We start from the raw sequence: 25,211 nt of genomic DNA, 5'->3' as shown, positions 1-25,211 counted from the left end.
GATCCATGACGTGTTTCACGTTCTAAATTTTGTTTACTACGTCATTTCAGCGTCGCAATCTATCGTACTAGAAAGGAGGTCACTGTTCAGGCTGGACATGCTCCCGGTGAAGCGGTCAGTCGGTGTGAAGGCCCGGCCGACCAAGACTGTAGCCGAGGTATTGAGACCGGTACTTAACAAGTACCACCTCAAATTGGACCATGTACTGGTTAGGGAGGTAAGTCAAATTTTTTGTTTGCTACTAATAAGATTGTACAACGCTGTGTTTTCGGTCACAGATATTCTGTCTCCAGTAGGCTACCACAGTAACTTGACGTTTGTGTGAGTCAATTGTTGCTAGATTTAAAATTTATAAAAGGTTTTCAGTGTCGGTCAGAATTTTTCGTTTTTACTACAGAGCAAAACAACAAAAGTTTTTACAAAACCTTTGACCTTCTTGTTGCTAAAGTTGTATCACTTATTTATCTCTCATCTGCTTTCATCTTGAAAAGCTCAATGAATAACAATTTCAGTTTATGACTATTTTGAATAACTGCAATTAGCGAATAACAGTTTTCTTTGTGACATCACAGTCGGTGGATCAAAAGGAAGTGGTTCTGCACCAACCGGTGTCAACATTAGACGGGCTGAAGATCATCGTTGAAGACAAACCTGGAGAGACCAAGAAAGGTTGGTCCGATGTTGTTTGCTATTGAACAAAAAGACTTTTCACTTCAATGGAAACTTTACACTGCTCGGGCTCCATATTTTTCCAACGTTTGCAGACGTTGAATCAATGTCAAATAAACAAATTTACTCATTGGCTACAAGACTGTGTCACGATTAAGCCTCGAAAATGTTTTTCCGATATGATGATAGATATTTTTCAGTGTTTTGAATATTTTTGCTCAGCTAGCTTTTAGATATTGTTATAGCGTTTTGAGTATACTCTTGTCTTTATAATATTTTTGACAATATGATTGTGTTCAGATGAAGGAGTTACGGATAAAAATAAACAACGGAAAAAGGAGCAAACGCTGCCTCGAAAAAATCGATCCGGAAACCGAGAAGTAGTTTCGGAAAAGAAAGAAACTGAAGGTGGTTAAAATTTGATTGCTTTGCAAAATAGATTTCAATAAACATAAAACACAATGTCTCGCTGCCTTGATATCAAAATAATGTCTTCATGATAGAAAAACAAACACTGGTGTAGTGCTCTACTACAATCACCTAGCCTAGATTAAAATTATAATGCAAAACTGCAGCTATTTTCAGTAGACTTCTGGTTGTTCCAATATGGTCAGATGTTGAATGCACATTGTAATCGTGTCGTGATTGTGGGAACGTTTTCTTTCCAGCCATGCTCGACTTGATGACGTCTCTCCAAAGCAGCAAGCTAAACGACCAACGAGGCCTCATCTCGGAGGCTGACCTCGAACTTCCCGACTTCCTCAAGCTCAAACCAATCAACGACAACTCCAACAACAACGTCGCCTGTGACGCAACAAAACGCGCGTTGACGCCAACCAGCGTTGAACCTGTAGTGGAAAAGATTGCTCCCTACGCCGTCTCACCGGTGGTTAACGACGTCTCCAGTGGCCACTATCGATTATCTCGACTGTCCGCCAGTGGGCGAAATGAGAAAGATAAGAAATGTTACGTGGAGTTGAACGCACAACACAAAGCGATGACCTCCTTCAAACCTCCCATCGCTCCTCGGCCCTCAGACATTGAGACGTCGGATGATACAAACGATGAGACTATAGTCGAAGACCCAGGCGTGCTAGATCATCAGTTTGACCCTAACGTGACTCTTCAACCCCTCCCAACCCCACCCCGCCACCAGTGGAGCAGTGGAGATACGCGTTCCCCTCCCCTCGCTGACTACCCTCCCCCGACACCTTTATCTGCAAAAAACATTTCTCACAAAGAATGACCTTGTTATTCAACGCGACTTTTGTCATTTCTGACGTTGGTGACGGCAGAGAAGCGGAAGTGACGTCATTTATTGCTTGTTTGCAGCTGTTGTTCCATGTTTTTTTTGCATTGACAGATTTCTTCACTTTCCAACGCGCTGTGTTCGTCACTGTTCAGATAACTGACTGTGTTCCATATGCCAGTTGATGTTAAACGCCCAGTTGAGAAACGATGAAAAGTTGTGTTGTTTTGTCCAAAACGTCAGAGTTGCAAAATTTTCACTGTCGTCTATGTCTGAAACAACTTGTCTTGATCGTTGCCCCACTGGAAGAAGATGAATTAGTCGATGTTATGATTTGCACACGTGACCTCCGCCATATTGAAAACGGTTAATTCATTATTGCCGTAATCTACCTTTCACAGTGTCTGCTTAACAGATTTTTTTTTGTATTTCGTCTAAGCATGTCTTTTTACTCTGTCTTGTAAGTTTACTCTTGGGGTGGTGGTATTATGAAATGGAGAGCAACGCCTTTTGATGAATGCTAATTATCAAGTGTAACAGCATAACCAAACTTCTAATCCACAATTTTTCCCAAAATTGAGACAATGCACGCCCGTATTAACTTCCGAATATTGCACAAATCGTTGCATTTTTGATAGTTTTTAAAACTTTTCACGCTTCGCTTCACTGCCACGCTTTTGTGACGCAGCGATGACGTTGCTTCGACTCGTTGATGCGTTCTTGTTTCGATGATTTGCTTGATCCAGCAAAGTCGAAATGAAGTTTTCTCTTGTTACTTTTCTTTTGCGTTCTGACGTCATATTGTGGCGAGAGCGTTTATTGGTCAATATTTGATGACGCATTACTGGAAAATTTGACGCGCAACTATTGTTGCAACGCTATTTATATTCACAGCGATTGGTGTCGTCTTATTCCTAGCCCGCAAAAATTGCCGTTTTTACATCATTTTCACGTTTGGTGTTGAAACCTTGTAAAAAAGCAACTTTTCTCGGCTGGGTCAATCCACTGTGAAGTGTTTACAACGAAATGTTGTCTGATTGGTCCCATCACCATACAGTAGGTCGTATTCAGCCCAAATACCTTCTGTAGTTCAAACGATCAACTTAGTATCAGTTCACCACACAAAAATAAGGCATTGCGTTACGTGCATATTTATCAACCTTTAGACAACGTTTATTTACAGGTGTTTTTTCTGCCATGGTCGTATTCTTAGTGTCTGTTATTCAATTGCAATGATTTTCGTGGGAAGCATGTTTCCGCGCAGTGTTTCCAATTGTATAATCTTTTTTTTATTTATGACGCTTCTAACGCATTATTATCGAATAGAGATGATCTGTATTTGAACTTCAAGCATGTGTTTGAACTTGTCTGTGGTTGACTTTAGTCAGTGTTGCCATTCTAACAGTCATCACTCAGAGAGAGGACTTCTGACTAACCAAGATCGAACACAACTAGTAGCTACATAATTTGATCATGTGCATGATATGATTGGGAACTTAATCTAGGCTTTCCAGAAACAGAGGCAGACAGATTGCTGGAATTTTCCAGAAACACAGTACCTAGGGCCAGGGGCTCCGAGAGAGGGGGAGTTGGGCAACTTTCCCCCCTAGCATAACATTGTAAAGGAAAAACTCAGTTTTTCGTGTTTTTTTCACTTCTGAGGAAGGCCCAGTTTTGCTATTAAAATAAAAATGTATGAACTTAAAAATGAATTTGGAGCAGGCATAAATGTTAAGTTGCCCCAGCTCCGGAGCTCTCTTTTATCATAAATTAGCTCCTGCTCCGGAGCTTATTGATACTACTGCTCCAGGCACCGAAAAGTGCTTTTATTGAAATAATGACGACATATCAATTTAATTTCTAAAGCTTAAAATTGCCTGCAGTCAACTGTTGCTAAAAATGGCACAACTTTATGAAATTTAAGGTACTTTCATGAAAACGTCATGCGGAACTGCGTTTCAAAACATATTCGTTAATTCGACATCTGATTACGCGAATAATTTCTTAATTTGTGAAGGTTTGCTGTTAAATTATGTGAATTCAGGCAATAGTAGTAGCATCTTATGAAATACATCGGAGCCGGAGCTATTTTTCAAACAACTAGCTCCAGCTCCACTTGAATTTCACGAAGAGCTCCAGCTCCGTTGAAAATGCTCGGCTCCGGGGCTGCTTGTTCCGGCTCCAAAGCCCTGGTTTTGAGTTAAATGTTTACTTTGTAGTATTTTTCGATCATTTAAATGCTATTTTATTTGTTTTTTATCAAGAACAAATCGTTTTCGTGTTGAGGTCGATCGAGGCATAAGAGAATGTGCTACTCTTGTATTTTAGTAGGCCATGGGTAGACTATGTCCTGCTTTAAGATGTAAAATCTGATACTGTTGAACCTATTGATTTCTCTATCACTGAACAGTCCTGTTTTAACTTAGAAACTACGGTAGTGCTACTTTTGCTAGCCTACTACTTTTGTATGGCCAACTGAATCTTCACTTCAAAAGTTGCGTTGGCTGGGCATATTGATCCAACATGTCTGAAAAGGTGAAACCCTTTCTGCCTATTTTCTCCTTATGGATGGCATTGCTTAGTAGCTAACGCCCGCCCGTTAGCTCAGTGTTTACTTACGCGCCCGGCTCAAGATCACGCGGCGCTGGTTCGACTTCCGGGGTGTGCGCTTGAGCAGTGCTGTGTCAAGGGGGCCCGGCCCCCGGGCCCACAAATAATAGATTTTCGCGTTTCAGTAAAGTGTTTTTTGAGTTGCTAAAGTTCACTGCGTGTACTTGTCCATTAAAAAGATAATTTAGGCCCTTATTATACTAAAACTTCTCAAATGTGGGCCCTTACTACACTGAAACATCACTAAAAACACCATTACTATCTAAAAACAAAGTTAAAATGCGATAACGTTAGTAACATGATCTGCAGAAATGTATTTAACATATAACAGGTGGGATGCAATTGAATATGCGAATTCAAGAAGGGCCCAATTGCCACCAAGTGATTTTGTAAAAACTGTTTTAATTATTTTGGTCATTTACTTTTGTGGTGAAAATTTGATAATGATTATATGCTTAAATATACTGGTAAGAAGCATCATACCTAAAAAGTTTACTCGGTGAAGATTCTGTGCAGAAACTATGGAGAAGTTGAAGTGCAACTGCTGTAGTTGGGCCCATTTCAAAGTCAATGGAATATTGAGAGTGAGAGAGAAATATTGAGGTGTTTTTTATGTGTTTACCGATATGTTTGAAAAATTTGGCTGTTTTTTTAAAGTATCATTTAGAAGACATTGAAAGAAATCAGAAAGCACAAATAGTGAAATGAAAAGAAAAAAACTGGAGGGCCTTTTTTGATTTCACATATTCAATTTCTTTTCGTTGAAAAAAATCGGAAAGCACATAAAGTGAAATGAAAAAAAATGGAGTTGGGCCCTTTGTGAATTCATATATACATTCAGTGGCGTACGCAGGGGGGGGGCCATGCCCCCCCCCCCCCCCTTAAAAATGTTTTAGTAGTTAACGACGTAGATTAAGGCATTTAATATGTTTTGCATTGCTCTGTCAAAGCAATTACTGTAACAATGTTGTTTTATAGACTAAGCCAATACGAAATACATGGCCCAATCCACCTACCCCACCCCAGGTATGCCAATGTAGCATAGTGTTCTGTAAACCTATTGCAGTGATCAGTGAGAGAAAAATGGATATAGTCTAAACTAAAACCATACTGGGATATCATGAAGACGTCTGGGATATCAATGGCCAGTGGCGTAGTCATGGGGGGGGGGATACAACCCCACTTGGCACGCGTGTGACGTCACGATATTGAGAATGATGCTTTCAGTCTCTTTATGCTTGGGAATGATGCTTTCAGTCTAAAAAAAACTAGCCTAATTTTAAACAAAACTGCATTAAAAGAGCGAGCTTTGCCAATACCAAACATTCAAACATCTCAGCCAGGAATTAACAACAAGAAAACATAGAGACTTAGCTTTATTTCCGAAAAATGCCGAAGAAAACATGATCTTATCCTTTTGCTATGCCACCTGACAGCACCATTTTACAGGAATATTCATACCCACATTTTTGTTGAAAATGCTCTCAAAATGCACCAAATTCAAAGTAATTTTTCAAAATTTTCTGGGGGAGGGCCCCCAGACCCCCCGCCGCTGGGTGTCGTCTTGAGCGAAAGCGCCGTCGGGCTTCGCTCGCCGGTCGTCAAAACCCCCCCTTTCAAAATTCCTGGCTACGCTACTCTCAATGGCCCCCCCCCCCCCCTTGATAAAATCCTGCGTACGCCACTGTATACATTCAATTTATTTTCATCAATAAAAGTGTTTTGTTTTAATAAAATGTTAGATGTAAGTAAAATAGCATTTCTGATCATTTACAATACCACAATTATAAATATCTTTAACTGGTGATGTCGCGAGCAGGAAAAACCTGTCCGCTGCCGCACTACACAATGCACATGTCTTCCCGTACACTGCAACGCAAAACATCTCAAAATGTCACACTGCCCCTACACCACAAAAAATAAGAGTGCACTTGCGCAAGTGCACAACAAATGCAAGGGAATCTATTAAACAAAAGCAAATTTTGGAAAAAATTTTAGGGTTTATGTAGGCAATTGAGTAACTTACAGCACTTATTATCCACCTTTAAAAGCTCATCTGAGCTGGCTTTTATTGAAAGCTGGGTACTTTTAGCAGAAACGTTCTTCTGTATTTACTTTTTTCTGAATATATGCACATGAAATGGCTCTTATCTTCAAATACCTTATATAGACCTGGCATATCACATGTTGTACGGTACTGAAATTGCTTAGATCCAAAACAAATATCATTCTTATCACAGGTGACTTGTTTATTCTTGCCACTAACCTAGGCTACCATACCCTAAAAACTTTAATTAACTTTAATGCCTGCATAAAATTATGAAAGCTTTGCCTTGGAATGTGAAATAATGTTGAATAAAAATAATTGAACAGCTGATCCTCAATACGCTTTACACTGCTTTTGTTTACAACTACAATGTTTTTACCTTGGTTGAAAGAACAAGTAATGTTGCCAGATAAAACATAAAAATGGTGAAAAACAATAATGACTAATGTTACCAGATGACCAAATCTGAATGGAAATTAATAATTTCTAGTTTTGGATTTATCTTCAAATTTTATCTGCGCGCTAAAGTTCAAACAGTCAAAATTTTGCGCGGTACGGTGGTATTACCGCGTCGTGACCATACTCCATTGCCAGTATTTTTTTTTATTAGAAGTTGTTAATTTTCTAATAACAAAGTTTTGGCTTTCATTTCGAGCAAAGGCTTAGCCTAGCTAAGAAATGATAGACCTGTGTTTGCGCTTACTTACACTTGTGTTGTTTTCTAAACTGGTGAGAAAGTTTATTGAAGTGAACCACATTTCCATATCGGTGCAGTGAAAATATACACAATATTATAGGTTTGCTTGACGATAGAGGGCCCAAAATTATTCTGGCCCCGGGGCCTACAAAGGTCTTAACACAGCACTGCGCTTGAGCAACGCATTTCAGGACTGCTCTCCATTCAGCGGCACCTAGTGAATGGAATAATTCCCCAGCAACAACACTTCAATAATCGGAAAACTTCAGTCTGTCAATCTCGGTAACCGGCTCTGCGTCAAGAGCCTCTGCAGGTAGGTTATGCGAAACTAAAAGGAATTCAATTTCACGCAGAAAGTAAGCCAAGTTTAGCTTAAAGCGTATAATGCAACGCATGATACAAATTTTTTGCTGAAAATTGTATTTTTTGGACCCATTTTTCATATTGTTTTCCGACCAGTCCTGATTTCACTCGGAGGCCCTGCCTAGGGCCACTAAACTGAGAAGGTTACTTTTCCCACAATCAACGCAAATGATCATAAAGGGAGTGGAGTTCTAAGTTTAAGAACTTAATACAAAACACCAACAGCACATTTTTCAGCAATGACACAAAATTTAACACATTTCGCCAAATAGCCTAGTGGACGAATGATGAAATAATCAATGGAAACAATTCCTGCTACTTCATGTTCAGCTGAAAGGTCCTCATCCTCTTTTTAAAAAATTGAAAGTTTACATTTACTCCTTTATAAACAGGAACATTGATAAACGAGCAAAATTGAATATCATCTCTACTACTTGTAGTATTCCTACTATAGAATTGTATTTAATAAAAGACAGAATAAAGCAAAATAAGTGGAAGTGAAATATTGTAGTCGATTGCACTACAGTAGACTCCCCTAAAGTGGTGTTAAACGCCACACAATCTATAGTGAGAAAACAACGCAAGAATGTAATTCAGGTAAAGAGTACAAAGGTGCTGATTTGATTGGAACGCTATGCAAGCAATCAAATCAGACATTTGTACCCTGTAGGCAAAAATGTTACTTTTAACTAACGAAAGACCACAATACTACTCACTTTTTTTAAAGTAACATGGTGAAAATAGTTTATTTGATGGACCAGAATTATGTTGTTGCTCCAGAAATTAGGCATAGTGCAAAGGTCCTTATAGATATATTGCGGAAAGGTTAATGTCAAGTGCGAAGGGCACATGTGCCATGTCTGCAGTAGGTTATATACCAGTGGTTCCCAACCGGGGTTTTGTGGACCCCCAATGAGCCCCCCGAAACGTTTTCAGGAGGTTCCTTGAAAGTTTCGAAGTTTGCTGTATGATTGATAAATTACGACATTTAAAACTTAATTGTGTTTTATTTGTGTTTTACAGCGATACAGCAAATTCTCTTTGGACAAACTACTGCCCAGACCCGGGTAAAATAAAAAAAAGCTACCTGACATACATTCAGCCACTAATCTCAACAAAAAAAGAAACAAGGCTTATGCAATGGAAGCAACAATTCGAAAATGCCCCATCACACGCGGAAATGAAGATTCCACCAGCAAAGTCCTTTCCCTCAGAAGCAAACGCACCCTGGACAAAGTGGAAAACCTTGATTCGACTATGAACCAGTGTTGACCGTACTAAATCTGCAGTGTTAGTGGGGCTACAACACGGGCCAAGTTACATGTAGATGTGGCATCAAGCCCCAAACAGCGGACCACCTGCTTGTGCGTCCCCAGCTTAACACTCAGTGTAGCAAGTGGGACCTTTCATTATAGAACTCTGTCGCACAAGAATGTGTCGGTGGTGTATCAACCAAATTCAGAAGACTGATAGAAGAATCGATTCTCAAACTGCAATGATGCGTTGTTTGAAATTCCAATCGCACATCCAATTCATTCCAATCCATACCATTCGAAATTCCAATAGGACATCGCAAAAAGGTTCGGTTTTTTAATAGCTAACTAAAAAAAATTATATGAAAGAGTTAATTTTTTATGTACAACAGGGGTTTCCAATCTGGGGGCCATGGCCCCCTAGTGGGACATGAGCCTTTTTCAAGGGGGGCATGGAAAAATTTGAAAATTAATAATTTTTTTAATTTATCATCTCTAAGTTCACTCCAACACTAGGCTATACAACAAAAGAAATATATTAAAATTTAATAAAAACACTATAGTAGGCTACATTTTGCCCAAATCTGAAATGGTCTTTAATTTCCGGTTGTTTCAAAAAGAATAATGTAAGATTTCTATGTAAAGAATAGGAGGGGCCATTGATTTTTCAAAGGGGTAAGAAAGTGTAAAAAAGGTTGGGAACCCCTGATGTACAGTATGTCTGATTGTTTAACTTAATTCTTTTGCGGCAGCAGATTGTTGATCAATGCTTAGTTTAGAAAGGTTGCTGACTAACATTAGCATATCAGCACTCACAGTTTTGCCATGGCTGTGGTAACAACGAAATATTGATTGCAAATGAAAAAAAAGAATTTTGGAAGAGATTTTGAGGAGACGCGGTTTACTTGGAGACGCGATATAGGCTACCAAAATTTAAATACAATTTTTTAGGGGTCCTCGACCGCTTCGAAGGCACTAAAAGGGATCCGCCAAGACAAAAGGGTTAAGAACTACTGCCATGTAGCCTACTTTATGTTATTAAGCTTAGCAAGTAGCTGGTTCGATATAGTCTCTATATGGGCAATTTGCAATTTAATGAAATCATCAAGCTGAGGGCAATTTATATTTCGCCCACCAAAAATATTTAGGTCCTATCGGGTTGGCTACGGCTTTGGATAGATGAACCGCTTTTGATTGTCCAACTGCTTATTCAGAAAGGACGATTGCTTCCTCAAACATACAATTACATGCCTGTGATTTCTTCATTTTTGTAATCATTGGTTTCCTTCACACGTCTTGCTCACCTCCTGTAACTCGTGTGATTATTTTCTTTTCAAATGGTGCGCCATCCGTGATTTCCGTTGTGAAATTTTGTAATTTTCCGCCGTATGTAGCCTAACCTACTGGTCAATTTTGAGAAGTAGATCTAGAGCATGCTGTTAATCAATATTGTTGATTACCGTATGTAGGCTAGGTTACTAGTGCAGCTTTTTTGCCCTATTTATGTCAGAAACGTTATATTTAGACTAACTTTCAATTTATTTTTTGCATTGTTGCGCATGTGAGTGATCCAGATTAGAATGCCATCCGTAGCGTAGCCTACTTAGCGTAGCCTACTTATCAGCAAATCCTGTGATGTTTCTTGATTTGGCTTAGTTGTAAATATTTAGGCCTACCCTCCGCCTAACAAAGCCTCTAAAAGTTTTTTTTGGTAGTTTCTTGTAGAGGCTTTGAATCACACACACAAGGTCATTTAAGGCTTTAGTTTAGGCTATATGACGGCTGCGAGGCCTTGTGGTAAGGGTGTCTGCACGACGTTCGGAAAGTTTTGAAGTCATCACGCGACACCTGGTGCAGGGCCGTAACTACCGCCGGTGCAAAGCATTATAAAATAAATAAATAAACACTCTCTGAGTCCGTGCGGTCGCTTGACCGTAGGATGAAGTCTTTGCCCTCACCCCTAGCAGGTAACGAAACTTCTGGTAACTTCGAGACGCCTGGCGTAAGGGAGTCTCTTTCTCCGCTCGCACGCCTTTTTATAACGATCACCGAGACCGACCTTCATTCTGTAACTTCCACAGTAAGTTTGGTTCTAGGGCTCGCCGCTGCGTCTCTCCTTGCAGCTGGGACTATCGGGAAGGAGTAAAAAATCGTGTCAAGCCCCCACTTCAGCAGGACAAGTAAAATGAGGACCATCGCTTTGAATCCCGCCGCTACACCTCGGATCTACGATCCTCACACGAATTTAACTTTTCTTATTGACACTGGCAGTCGTCTAAGCATACTTCCTTGTCGTCATTCTAATCGTGCTAAATCCTCTGGTGTTCTCACAGCCGTGAATGCGGTTCGCCACTTTACGTGTTTGGTAGCGTGCGCTAGCGCCTTCCACTCGGTTTACCTGTTGAATTTGAATGGACTTTTAAACTTGCTAACGTACCAGTATCCATAATAGGCTAGGCATAGGTTTCTTGTTACATTTTGGTCTATCCATTGACATGTATAACAGGCGTTTGAACATGATGAACCGTGATAACTAGGGCCCGCAAAAGTCAATAATCTCAAAATTTTTTAGGACTTTGTCTGTCTACAAATCAAAGAATAAAGTTGTTTTCAGCACCTAGGGAGCTGTTTCTAAAATGTTTATAAATCAAAATAAAGTCAAAATTGACAATAAAGTCAAAGTTTTCAATAAAGTCAAAATTTGTCAAATTATGGCTTTTGACACACTTTTTATGTTTCTTGAGACTTGAGAGTAATTTATGTCAAAATCCTCGTAGTAGAAGCATTGTAAACAGAGTTGCCATACCGTCCTTATTTCTAAGATTTGTCCTTATTTTGAAGGATCAGGTCTTAGAAAAATTACATGTCCTTATTTCTAAGAAATGTCCTTATTTTCGACTTGTGTCCTTATTTTGACTTATTTTCAACAATTACAGAACTTCGATCGTTTTCCTCTGGTATCTGGTGTTGCATATTATTCTCAAATTAGTCTAATTAGTTCCGTCTAGTCACCAGAATTCTTCAACGCCATAGTTGAACTGCGGGTGCGTCTTCTTGACCTGCGATCGATACCAGGCTAGACCTCGGCACAGATCACGAACTTTATTCTCTCCTCTATTCAAGAGAATGGTCTAGACATGAAACAGCTGTCATCCTTTTGTGCCGATAATGCACCAGTGAATTTTGGAGGATCACAGCATAGTGGAAAAAACAACGTCTTCTCTCGTCTCAAAGAGCAAACATTGCATCTGATCCCAGTCGGCTGCCCTGCTCATATTTTGCATAATGCAGCAGAGAAGGGATCAGAGTGCCTCACACTTGACATAGAAACAATCGTACTGAAGATTGGTAGCCACTTCAAAAGCCAAACTGGTAGAACGATGAGGCTCAAGCATTTCTGTGAGGAGATTGATAGCAACTACTCGACTCTGCCAGCACACACGCCGACTCGATAGACCACACTTGATGCTGTACTCGAGCGAATGATCGATCTCTGGGAACCACTCAAAGTGCATTTTCTTTTGCTAAAACATCCACCAAGAATATTGGAGGATTTCTTTAAATCAGAAGAGTCACTGATCATCGTGTCATTCCTCCACAGCGCTCTCTTGCTCTTCAATAAACCACTGTTACTCCTGCAAAGTCAATTGCATTGTTTCCAAGATTGACAGAGATAATTGAATCTTGCAAGATCAAAATATTGCAACGCCGGTGTTCAGGGTTTTTCGGAGCAACAACAGACGAACTACTAAGAACAATCGATGAAGAGCATGCTAAGGTTCTCAAAGCGAGCTTCCAGAAGGTCTACACCATTACCTTAGTATATATCAACAAGTGGTATCGATTTGAGAAGCATCCAACGCACGTCAACTGGACCCTGCTGAAAGATCAAGCAATCGAGTACGAGGAAGTCAAGGGGTTGGCAAAGTAAGTTGATCCACTAATAGCAATGAAAGATGAGCTGTTCGATGAGGTCTCGTCTGTTAACGCTCTGCTCAAGAAGATTTCAGATGATGTGTTCAGCAAGGATGAACCTGAGGACAAGTGGATGAAGATCTTTACCGAATACAACTCTTTTCCGCTGCTCTACATGTTGGTTAGCATCATTTTCTCCCTTCCGGTCAGCAATGCGTTTGTGGAAAGAGTATGCTCTCTTGTTTCGACGCAGTGGACCAAGGAAAGGAACAGACTTAGTGAAATGACAGTCAAATCCCAGCTACAAGTAAAGATAAACCTACACCTGAACTGCCGTGAGATCCATAAAGCAATTTCTAATAACAAGGAGTTGCTGGAGCAGATTGTTTCTGGCAAAAAGTATGGAATGTGATATGAATATGATACGGCTCGTATAAATACAAAGTATGTCCAATAACGTTTTTTAAATGCTAATCTAATTTTTCGGTTGTCCTTATTTTTGGCTCCATGTCGATGGCAACCCTGATTGTAAATCAGGAACTGCGACACAATTAAACCATAGATATGATTAAACCATATTAACCCATAAAAGCAGGAAATATGTCACAATGCCCACTTGGATCAGCAATAACTTTTATCGCAAATTGTCCATTGTTTATTCATTGTTGCGTATTTAATTATTCTTATAAAACACTTCCTCTTCACAAACGTAGTCTTTTCGAAGATCAACAGTTTGAATTTTAGAAATAGCCTACTGACATTCTGTAATACAAAAATGCCTAAGCAAGCTAAATCGTCTTCAGCAAACGTTAGACAGATTTGTCGAGATTTTCCTGATGAATTTAATGCAACTCCCGGGGGTGATTTAAGGTGCAATTTTTGCGAGTTTATGGTGAAGTGCGATCAAAAGTGTTTTGTTGAAAGCCACTGGAAAAGTAAACGCCATCAAGCAGGATTGGAGCGACAACAAGCATCGAAATCAAGGCAAACTTTTATTGAACAAGCCCCTTTTATTGAACACGTTTGGGTCTGAAATTGACAAAATATTATGTTTGGGTAACTGGTATCAATTCAAGGAAGAACTGTGGCCTCAACAAACAAAGCAATTTTGTTAGGTCAAAATAAAGTCAAAATTTGATAAAAATAAAGTCAAAGAATTTTTTTTTAGGTCACAATAAAAACGGCCTTACTTAGTGATAACCATGATAATCGTGTGCATCAAGCTGCGCCCACTAGCGGTGTAAACGATGAGGCCTCTAATGCTGCCGAGCTGGGCGCCTGTACATTCTTAAACATTGAATTCCCGAAGGTTTTTGCTCTAGAAAACTATCGTCGTCCTGGGCAAAACGAACAACTGCAGCCATTTCACCATCCTGGGTAGGCTAAGACATGAAACTGCATTCCATCTTCCAGGCATTTAGACCTTCACATAGGCCGTTCACCTTCTACTTAGTTACCAGCATAGCTAGCTCTTGGTCTTGGGTGAGACGTGAAACTGCATACATCTCTTTAGTTTATCAGTCCTTCATTTAGTAGTTTTCTGTTCTGTAGTTGTCTTTATGAGCTGCGTTTCTACATGTAGGCGTGCGACGCAGCACACTTCTTTCAGGAAGGATTCCGCTTTGTTTTAGTCTGACTACTGTGGTCATCCCTAGGCGTCGTTTGTTCACGACGTGCTTTGTTTGTTGTTTAACTTTTAAGCCACCGTTAGTAAGGGCTTGTTCTTAAGTTAGGGTTTACACTCTAGTCTAAATCATCCTTGCTGGCGTCTCGTCTTATCAGCGTGTTACGCTTAATGTTAATTTCCTATGTATTTATTGTCTTTTCCATTAACGTTATCGAGTACGGTAGCTATGGTCTTCACTGACATGTTATAGATATAACTCGGTATGTACTTGTATTCACTTGTCCGCCGTTTCCTGCCCTGTTGGACCCGTTCCCCGTGTAGCCACTTCGTCTAGCTTCAATGCTGCTTCAGTCCTTGCATTTGCAGGTAGTCTTGAGGCTGGGCACTTTCAGCCCCGTCGCTCTCCCTGGTGTGTCTCCTGGCACTATAGTCTTGGTCCGGTATTATTAAAACGCTTCTCCGTTTTTTACCTTCCCCCAATTAGTTAGAACTCCCATCCAGCTGTCATGACACTTTGCTCTCGCGTCGCTGTAGGTGGCGTTTCGTACAATTGTTTCGTCTGGCCGTTGTGCAATTTGTTTCCACGTTTCGCAGAGAGAGGAGGCTCTGCGCCCCCTGACATGCTTCATCAGTTTTCATAGACATCAGGCTTCGTATATTACATGTAGGCCTAAGTAGTAGCCTGCCTTTGTAGCTTTCACCAGTAATAACCGTACTGCTTAGGTAATTAGGTTTATCATCGCCCTCATCAGTAACCGTATAATTTTTGTCATCAGAAGCCAAACGGCTCGCCCCAGTTGCCTTCTTGAGGGGGTGTCTGTAGGCTGTAACACTTGCGGGCACTGCATAGTGACGACGTCTTTTCATAAATAATTTGTTCTGGAATTCGGGTGGCCCTACAGGATCACTGTTTTTCGCTGCGTTGTGTACAAATCCTCAGGCTGGAATTTCACAGAGCGCATATACTTGTTCTCTCGCATTACGTTGCATTCACATGATTTCGTGTCTATCTGCGTTGTTGGTCTGTTGTGTGCTGTGTGTAATCAACAAGTCGGGGACATGTTTGTAATCTAAAAGCTGGTTCTTAATTTTTTAAACTACAACGTCTAGCGTCTCGTAGGAATCTTAACTCTTGGCATGTAGGCTAAGTTTCGATAAGTCATGGAATGACTTGGTTTCCAATATGTAGGCTAGGTTTATGTTTCAAGATTGATTTCAATCAGTTTGTATTCTATTCGTAATCAAGGCTTAATTTCGTCAGACCGCTCTTACTCTCTTTTGTTCTAATTTGTCAAGCTGGCTTGTGCAGGGTGCAATGGCGATAACATTGACTAACAACCACAACTCCAATAGCCTACCACCAAACGAAAAAGAATACCGGTAGCCTAGCCTACCAAAGAATAGCTTAGGCCACTAAACAAATTGAAAGCAAAAGACATATAGCCTATTTGAAAACTAATCAGCCTACTGACATTGTACTGAACCACAAACGTTGAATTCAATTCAATTTATTTTTCTTTGTCGGAAAACAACAGCAATGATAGAGTTACCAATAGTTTACGGGAACAAAACCAACAAAAAGAAACAGCGGCAAAACCAAAGAAGTTTAAAACGTGCATGCGATGTAAATTTAAAGGATACGTCGATGAAAGTAAATTTAAGCACTGCCACCATATCTAACAGTTTAAAATAGATGAATTAGCTGAAAAAATCAGTCGGCTCCACATACCTAAAGCAACTAGAGGTCTGACAGTTGATGAAGCTGTATGGGACGACCGAACATGCGGGGACGACTGAACCTTACAACCAATATAAAAAAAGAAAAATCAAAAACACGAGCATTTAAGAATGAACGTACGGTAAGCTTATTATACAAAAAAAAACTATGTACTACTACTATGAATAAAGAGCTGAAACACCATTGACTGAAAAAACATTGTCTAGCAACCACACCCCTTCCACCATTGATAGAAAAGAATAGGCCTACTAGAGAGTAGAGAATAGCTTAATAAAGAAAATTCAAAGCAAAAAATATACAATCTAAAACTACCCACTAACATTGTACCAAATCACAAACATTGAATGAAAAGCCGAAAGAACATTGACTGATAAAACATTGACTAACAACCGCAACTACACCCCTAACGAATACTGAGAGCAATAAACATGCATGCTAAAACCACTATCCACTAACTAACACTGTAACACAGTCGCCTAACACTGTACCATCTGTCTTGCTAACACTATTAACACAGGACCGCTCTATTCAAGTCAGTAGTTTACTATACAAGTGACTCTGCACCAAATAATTTACGAAAAAAAAAACATTGACCAAATCACACTCCTATCAGAATGAAAGTTTAAGGCACTAAGCTACAATAAAAATGTTGTTACCGAAACATAAAAGTCTGTTATCTGTGGGCCCTCTAAAATGGTGAGCTTGGGGGCGGGCTCCTTTTCCCCCTCCTGACACTGCACTGAACATAGCTACCCAGAACAACTGATGCATAGTTTCTTGCAGTAACGTCAAATGCGGAAGATAACACATCTTGGTGAATTGGCTAGTCTACTATGCAAACCCAATGACAGATGTTTCACTCTTGATTTAGGTTTTTATGTTTGTTGTGAAATCCAGTTTTCCTGAAGCCACGCTTGCCCCGAAGGCTGATTTTTATGGGCCTTCAATATCCCCCAGCTACACAATCATGCCAATGGGTCAAAACTCAGTAAATCCTTACACATGAATGACATGACCATTGAATTAACAAGAAAGAAATTTTAATTTCTTGTTTTCGAAACCCACACTTTTTCTCCTTACAGCACATGTTCCTCTTTCATTTTTGTTAATTTCTATAGTGTAGTCATGTGTAATGGTTTACTTCAAAACTCAGATGATAGTTTTTGTTTTGTTATGATTTTCAATATTTTGGGGGTTTGAATATTAGGCCTATAATTTTCGGAACTATTTCTAGGCTATTGTATAGCTCGGGTGGCGGCCGACTTTGTATAATATTTGACCTTTTGGTGCCATTTTTGTTTCACGAATTAGGATTTCTGTCTTTTGAGCATATGCCATCTGGATACTGATTTCATTCGTATTTCGCCCGTAAAATCAAATAATACTGAACTTCTAAATATTGGTTTCCACCGTCTTGAACATTGCCGCAACAATGTTGATGCAATTTTAAATTCATAGTTAGAAACTCTGGTTTTGGTGGGTCTACCAATTTTCTTTTTATAATTCTAAATTCTGTCCTGTGTTGCCAGATTGGGCTACTTATCGCAAATTGGGCTACTTTCCATATGTGATTTGCGACAAAAAATTGAGCTTGGCGACTTGCGACTTTTTGGGCTACTTTTAAATTTAAATTGGCGACAATATAACAAGATTGCGACTTTTTTACATCGGAAATTTCTTACTAAAGTAAGTTTCGCTTGCAGTCTACTGACAGTTTATTTGTAGTTTACAAATTTTACAGCGCATTCTCATGTTTTCAAGACGTAGCAAGGGACATGGTTGAGTGAGTTTCTAGACTATTCTAGCGTTACGTTATCTCCGTTCTATGTCTTTACAGTTTACTCTTACTATAGAAGTCAGAACGCAGAAGTGCTTGAAAAGTAGTGTGCTGAAAAAGTAGTGAGAATCTAATCTGTACCCGATACGTGCCTTAATGGACCGGTAACTCTGTTGCTATTTAGCAGAGTAATTTGTGCAATTTCATTGGGTTTGTTATGCTGATTTTTCATATGTGTGTTTTTTAGCTGTACATTCAAGAGCATTTGACGGCTTGTATGTTATTAATTAACATTTTTTATTCAGGTTCTTCCACTGACTGGCATGCAGTTTTTACATAGTTTACTAATCAATGTAGTAATAATTGGAATAAGAATGAATGGCTTGATGAAAATGTATGTTTGTTGAATTTGTGTAATGATGATTGTACACGTGAAGAGAGGGGCGTTCTTCCCGGCTATCAGCACAAGGCTGAGCACTCGCTAGTAGGCCTACAGCGAGCAGCTGCGATTCGCTAACCATAACGGTGTAGCTTCCACGCAAGCCATTCAGACTTTCCAATCAACGATATGTTTTTCGGCAGCCGATTTGTAGCAAGAATTGACAGCGATAGACACCGTGTTTCGCCCATGAGGCTGGGCTCGTCAGTATCGCACCACTAGTGTTAAACTGTTTTATTTGCATCAACAGCGCACGGGTACAAATAATTGACACGGCGAGAGAGCACAAACAAACATAGCCAGGTCGAAGAGTTTAGAAAACCGGCCTGCCACACCCCGCGGCGGCGGGGAGCGGCGTGATTTAGGGGTGACGATGCACCCGGAGGGGTAAGTCCACCAGCTTAGGTCGCGGGGGCCAGGCTGGGGAGTCGAGGTACCTGTGGAGGGAGAGTGTGGATCGAAAACGTTACATGACCCGTCCGCAAATTTAGAATGGCGGAGCGGGCCAGGGAGACAGGCTCTTTCTGCATTGCCCAGAAAGATGGCCTGCGACGGGCCGGGCGACCCGGCAGTAATTGACCGCCGGGCGGCGCCCACGTCTCCCTCACGCGACCTCGGCGCAGGTACTTGACTCTTATACCCGGTCTGCCAGTAGGCAGAGCGGATAAAATTGGGGTCTACCACGAGGAAGAGAGTCAACTATTTAAGGATAATTTGGCTCTCGTGGCAAACAAAATTCAAAAAAAATGTGGAGCAGAGGCTCCATTAATCAATAGAAACAAAAAATATAGGTGGGATTGTAATACATATTCACTGGAGAAGAGTAAGCTTTGATTCGGCGAGCACGGATGTGCACTGGCCAGACTTTGACGCAGGTTCGCCCAGCTGGGTCGGGGAGGCTAGCGATTGAAACTAGAGGCACTGATAGGCTACATTACCAGGAAAAAGTAGAAAATCGGGGTGGAAATTTTGAGGCTGCATCGAGTTGATCAGGGGATCGTGTTGATCAATGCGTTGAAAGCAGAGCGAGGTTGATCCGAGCGGGCAAGAACAGCGTTACAAGGCGAAGACAGCGTAAGATAATTCGAAACAATTGATTGCTGCCACAATGATATTCGACCACCGCTTTACCAGTCAGTTTAACTCTTATCTTTGTGGAAACAAAGAAAGAGCCAACAAAACCAGCAGGCGCCAGGGCAGAGGACATGTGAAGAGAGGGGCGTTCTTCCCGGCTATCAGCACAAGGCTGAGCACTCGCTAGTACAGCGAGCAGCTGCGATTCGCTAACCATAACGGTGTAGCTTCCACGCAAGCCATTCAGACTTTCCAATCAACGATATGTTTCTCGGCAGCCGGTGTTTGGAAAACATACTTCCCGCGCCCCCTGCTATAAATTGGGCTACTTTGGGAGCAAATTTGCTACTTTTTTGGCTACTTTTTTTTTCAAAATCTGGCAACTCTGATTCTGTCGCAGTTTGACTTTGACTTTAGTCTGATCTGATTCCGTATTTGTGAAATGAGTTTCGTTTTTCATTTATAATAATAATAATAATAATAATAATAATAATGGTGTTGCAAGCACAGCAGTGCTTTTTCACCTTCATAACTTACGTATCAATATTAAATAAAAAAAAAAAAAAAAACGAAATAGAATACCAACAAGGAAGTCATAAACAAGAGACAAAACACCAAGAAAAACGAGTCAATACTGCCTAGATGATACATATCTTATTTAAGGCACAGCATAACACTAAAATCAAACAAAAACACCTGGGGCTGGAGACACCATATAAGATAGAATATAACTGTCAGTAGAGATAGGTAGCCTATACAATACATCATACAATAATGGGCTACATACGTTATATACTGTACAAGTTACAAGATGTACTGAATGTCAGCATTAGTGGAGGCGGCCAGTACTTGCAAAATATGACTACCCAATTGGGTCAAATTTAACTTCTCTATTTCGCCAGTGGTGATCCAGTCTTGCTTTGAAGCTGTTTAAACTAGGTGCTGTGACAATTTGCTCAGGTAACTTATTCCATTCATTTACGATCCGATTCGGAAAAAAATTTCTTCGCTTTGTTGTTTTGAAGGTACTGACTTTTAATTTAAATTTGTGACCTCGAGTGTTGTGGACACCTTCATGTAAGGAAAAAATTTCTTTTTCATTAACATCATAAAAATTTTGAAGATACTTGAAAGTTTGAATCATGTCATTTCGGAGTCTTCTAAATGTTAGTGTTGGTAGGTCTAGTCTTTTTAGTCTTTCATCGTAAGGCAGGTCATGGAGACATGACATACTTCGTTTGTGATTTTTTTTAAAGAAGATGACAAGCAATTGTGTAAATTGGTTGTCGTGTGAGCCTTTGAGGGTCTATTCTTTTACCACCCCAGATTTACGATGTTCCCGGCTGCACAGGAAGGCTACGGTACAAGACTTAGAGAGCAGCTTGTCTTTGGTTTCATCATCCAGTAAATTGGTAGTCACTAGTAGTTACAGTATCTCATTTGAAGGATAGATGCAGCTTGATTGTCACTTTGGTCACAGTCAAGCATTTTGCTTTCAACATCATACAGAAAATGTGTAGCCTATTATTAATTGCTTCAATTTTTTTTAATGTGGTGACCTATCATACAGTACCACAAGTAACAATAATTTTATGAAACTGTTGAAAGTTAAGACTAAAGCTCGTGACAAAAACTTAATAAGCTAATCAAAATACAGTATATAGGCTACATCCAACTGCTTCTAATAATCTGCAGTCATTTAATTTTGGTGTTTTTTAAGTAAGCTACGGTACGTACCGGTATTATTGGTAATTGCTATGAATTCCACATTCTTCAACACAAATTTGCGTTTAAAAAGTTTAGATAGTTTTTTAGTATATACAAGTAGGCCTAGCCTAATTCTTTTTTTGGAAAAGTTTTTTTTCCTTCAACGTAACTTGCTTATTTTGAAGCACTTAGTCAATGTTGATATTATAGTAACTACTACAGGTGCAACCTATTTCGTCTCCTGAACACTTTGTCCCCTGAAAAGATCAAGAAAAAATATAAGAGAGCTGAAGACGCTGATCGGAGTTGCTGAAACAGTTGACCATGCTAAGTATCTTAAAATAACAGTTGATAAATCAAACCTCACTTTCGGGTTAGGGTTATTTTGATAAACCAAACTTTACTTTCAGGTTAGCGTTATCAAATTACGATTGTAGCCCCTCCATTACAAATGATCACGAGCTGCCACACTGGAATGATTCATTCACTTCCAACTAACATTTCTAGACAAAATTACAAAGAAAAAGTCACACTCATTTTGTGATGGCCTATAAAAATTCAATGATTAATTCAAGGGGAAACTTTTAAAATGTTTGTGGAAACTCCGATCAGCGACTTCAGCTTTGGTCTATTTTTTCTCTCGGTCTTTTCAGGGGACAAAGTGTTCAGGGGATGAAATAGGTTGCATCCAACTGCTACAGTAGGCTATCATAGCCGTTGCGGCCTTTGATGAACTAGATGCTCAGTTTGTAAATTTTTCCTATGTTCCTTTTGTTGTGCAGTGTCCCTAAGTGTTTTTGGTTGGCTGATTGATGTATTTCGTTGAAAATTAGATACAAATGTTGTTCGTTGTCTGCCACGAGCAATTATGCGTATCTCTCGATAAGGCAACCGCTTAGACATAGATTTTCGAATTTTTTTCTGATGATATGACCGAGAAACTTGAGTTGCTTTGGAGTTTTTTGTTCAATAGTTTCTTATCTTGATGTACGGTGTCGGTATAGGCTATACCTGGTTTTAAACTATTTTATGGTAGCAAATTATATTTAATCAATAGTTTTTACTTTGATTATCGGTGACGTTGTTAACCCAGGTTTATATTGTAGATTATTTTGTGGTATTTTGGCTTTTTTATTTATTGCTTTGTTTTCAAGTTTTTTGGTGATACTGTGCAGTGTGCACTCTGGTTCTACTCTGATTAGATTTATCAAGACTTTTTTATGAAATGATTTTTAACCCAAGCCCAAGTTTTGTTTTGTTTGGGATTTTACTTCTTGTAAACAATTCACATGGAGCTATATTTTCGACTCATAATCATGGCACTCGAATGCTGAGCCAACCAAGAGTGGTCCCATTATTGCAAAGTTCTGGCATGATGGATGAAGCTGACTCTATCTTGAATAAGTATGTTAACGATGGTCTGTATAGAAAAGCAGGCTTATGTTGTATGCTCTATTATTTATACTTATAATTTTTTAACCATTTATTACCTAATTATGCATACAATGATGTCAGTGACTTAAACATATTTGATCTGCTTCTTACTTATACTTTTCTTTAAAGTTGATGTAAAGTTGTTCGAATTCATTTTAGTTACTTTCTAGGTCGATATTCAGAAAGTTTTATAGTATTAGTATGATAACATGTAGCCACAAGTTTTTTCCTTTTTCATTTAAAAATACATTTTGATTGTTTTTTCAATTGTCAGATTTCGCCAATATCTGAGGTCTCGCAAGAGACGACATTTAGGAGATGATACGATTGATCCTCATATGTCGAATAGCCTACGAGCTACATGGATGGACCTTGGTAATGAAACTACACACAACCAAGCTCTCATTCATTGGTGTGGGAATAACAGCAAGGTACCATACTACCATACCACATATTCCATAACTGAGTCAGTAATCAATTCAAAAGTAATATTCTATTTATAAAAACTGAATAAACCAACACTTAGGCTATATCTTCTTGTTAGATCTCAAATTTTCATATGTGCCTCTGCCCATATGGCAATTTTATTTTAACTTATATGTTTGTCTGGAGGTGTCGAGTGCATGGCCATTGGTCACCTCTAAACCTTATTACCAAAGTAGAGCAGATAAACCAGTATATATATATATGTTTTAAAATGACTTTCTAATGTTTAATTTTTGTGATTATACTTAGTTTTTCATATTTTGCTTTTACTATTGATGTTTGGGTTTGTAACTTGAGCTATCTTGGAGAAGCAACAGCAACAACAATTGTCGCACACTCTCAGTAACTTTTTTACCTCATTAGTTGTAAAGTTAGAGATTTTTTAGAAGGGAGATTAATCAAATTAGAAAAGTTTGCGGTACAATTACAAAAAATACATATACATCTAAGCTGTTGTACAACATCGTCCTGTAATTATTTCAGTGTTGGAAGAGATTATATCTTTTGTTTAAAAAACAACAAAAACTATCAAAGTAAGGTATACTGGTCTGTTCCTGCCTTGGCTTTACTGACTTCTTATGAACAATGTCTTCATGCTGGACAATTGGACATCTGTGTCATTAAAGACACTCCCTCTTTCCACTCTGTTATGTATGACTACTAGTCTTGTAATTATAATTTTATTGCTCAGTAGTAGATTCTTCACAATTGAAACTCCATCGCTTGCAACTAATAAAATGAATGGGTTTGTTTAGCCTGACAATTTGGATCATTAGGATTATGGCACAACCTGCTTTGACTAGCCACAGTTTTGGAAAGTATCAACTGGATGTGATCTTTGAACGGTCACAATGCATTACTGATGTAAGCAAGAGAAGTTATAACTTTCCAATTTGCTTTGTAGGTTATTTTCATTTTAACAAGAAGGAAGGACTCTCCTTCTGGTCATATTTCTGCTAGCCAGCTGTACAGGTAAATTGTTTGTTACTACACAGTGATATCATCAGGTGGCTAAATATTTTCATTCGGTTTTGTAAATAATGTGCAACTTTTTAGCTATTTCATTTCATCATTTTGTGGTATGACATGGCGTACAGACTACATACACTAAAAGACATTTTATCTCAACTTAAGTATAATTTTCACTCTCTATTTGACTGTGGACACCGAAGTAATTTTTACACAAGTTTATCATTTTTTTTCAATGTTTTGAGAATATACTTGCTGTACCTATATAATTAATGAAGGCAATGCTATGTACGATTGTACAATGTACATAACTACATACACATGCAAAAGTACAATGACCTTAGTCTGCCATTTGCATGCAATTTTGCGTTATGTCTATATATGGTAGGCTTTTCCTTCAGATTCATTTACAAGATTGTATATGCTGTAAAAAGTTGCTATTACTTTTAAGCAATGTCTTTGAGACTATCACCTCAGTATTTGATGGTAATGAACTAGCCTATCTTTTGATGATTCATACAAACATGGTCCCGTACTTGTTATGCATTTGGTAATTCTTTGTCGGAAATGATATGAATGCACTCGGCATATGCATTTCGTTTTGTTTAGGTCCAAAAATTATGGAGAGACTTTTAGCCCAGTTGATGCGGATAAAAATTTTGACAGTCATACAATCTTGAAGGAATATGTTGTTTCTCCATCAAACAAAAGAAAGGTAATTTAATCACATAGATTGCGCTTGACATGTATTTCACATGCTTTGATATGAGGATTCTCAGTTTTTGTATTTTCGTTTACCTCTTGCTGACTTTCAATTTGTCTTTATCTTTTGTTTCCAATTCGGAATTTGTACATTTATCATACAGCTTATGTTTCCTGCTTTGGTTCAATGCGTTAATAAATGAAATTTACATCAGAGGGTAAATTAACCCCGAGTTTATGATCCCTGCTGTATTAATTTGAATACAGTATTGAATTGAAAATTGAAATGTTTTAGGTTCCGACTACATTTGTGAAGAAACATAAATCATTTATTCCACATAAATCTTAACATTCTAAAGTGCTAAACTTTTTCTAAGTGAATGGTGCTTTGCAGCTTGGGCGTCTCTGTTGGTCACTAAAAGCATGTTGAATTTGTTGCTTGTTTATTGGCTCTA

At 39.0% G+C, this 25,211-nt stretch overlaps 2 protein-coding genes across 3 annotated transcripts in view; both read left to right on the top strand.

Annotated features, from left to right (window-relative positions):
* LOC145765104 (regulator of G-protein signaling 12-like) overlaps positions 1 to 3,268 on the top strand; it is a 37,210-nt gene extending 33,942 nt beyond the window's left edge. The window contains exons 21-24 of the mRNA XM_082576856.1: positions 51 to 217; positions 573 to 669; positions 970 to 1,077; positions 1,338 to 3,268. Of these exons, the coding sequence (XP_082432982.1) occupies positions 51 to 217; positions 573 to 669; positions 970 to 1,077; positions 1,338 to 1,915 (950 nt within the window). The 3' untranslated portion in view covers positions 1,916 to 3,268. The remainder of the gene's footprint in view (positions 1 to 50; positions 218 to 572; positions 670 to 969; positions 1,078 to 1,337) is intronic.
* Positions 3,269 to 22,277: 19,009 nt separating this feature from the next.
* LOC145764925 (VPS10 domain-containing receptor SorCS3-like) overlaps positions 22,278 to 25,211 on the top strand; it is a 30,892-nt gene continuing 27,958 nt past the window's right edge. For both annotated transcript variants that reach the window (XM_082576628.1, XM_082576627.1), the window contains exons 1-4: positions 22,278 to 22,569; positions 22,874 to 23,030; positions 23,990 to 24,057; positions 24,664 to 24,769. In XM_082576628.1, coding sequence (XP_082432754.1) covers positions 22,391 to 22,569; positions 22,874 to 23,030; positions 23,990 to 24,057; positions 24,664 to 24,769 — 510 coding nt within the window. In that variant the 5' untranslated portion in view covers positions 22,278 to 22,390. The remainder of the gene's footprint in view (positions 22,570 to 22,873; positions 23,031 to 23,989; positions 24,058 to 24,663; positions 24,770 to 25,211) is intronic.

The sequence above is a fragment of the Aplidium turbinatum genome, chromosome 2 (genome assembly GCF_918807975.1).
Source record: "Aplidium turbinatum chromosome 2, kaAplTurb1.1, whole genome shotgun sequence".
Taxonomy (NCBI): domain Eukaryota; kingdom Metazoa; phylum Chordata; class Ascidiacea; order Aplousobranchia; family Polyclinidae; genus Aplidium; species Aplidium turbinatum.
The sequence above is the reverse complement of the archived record's forward strand: the minus strand, read 5'-3'. Positions and strand labels throughout refer to the sequence as shown.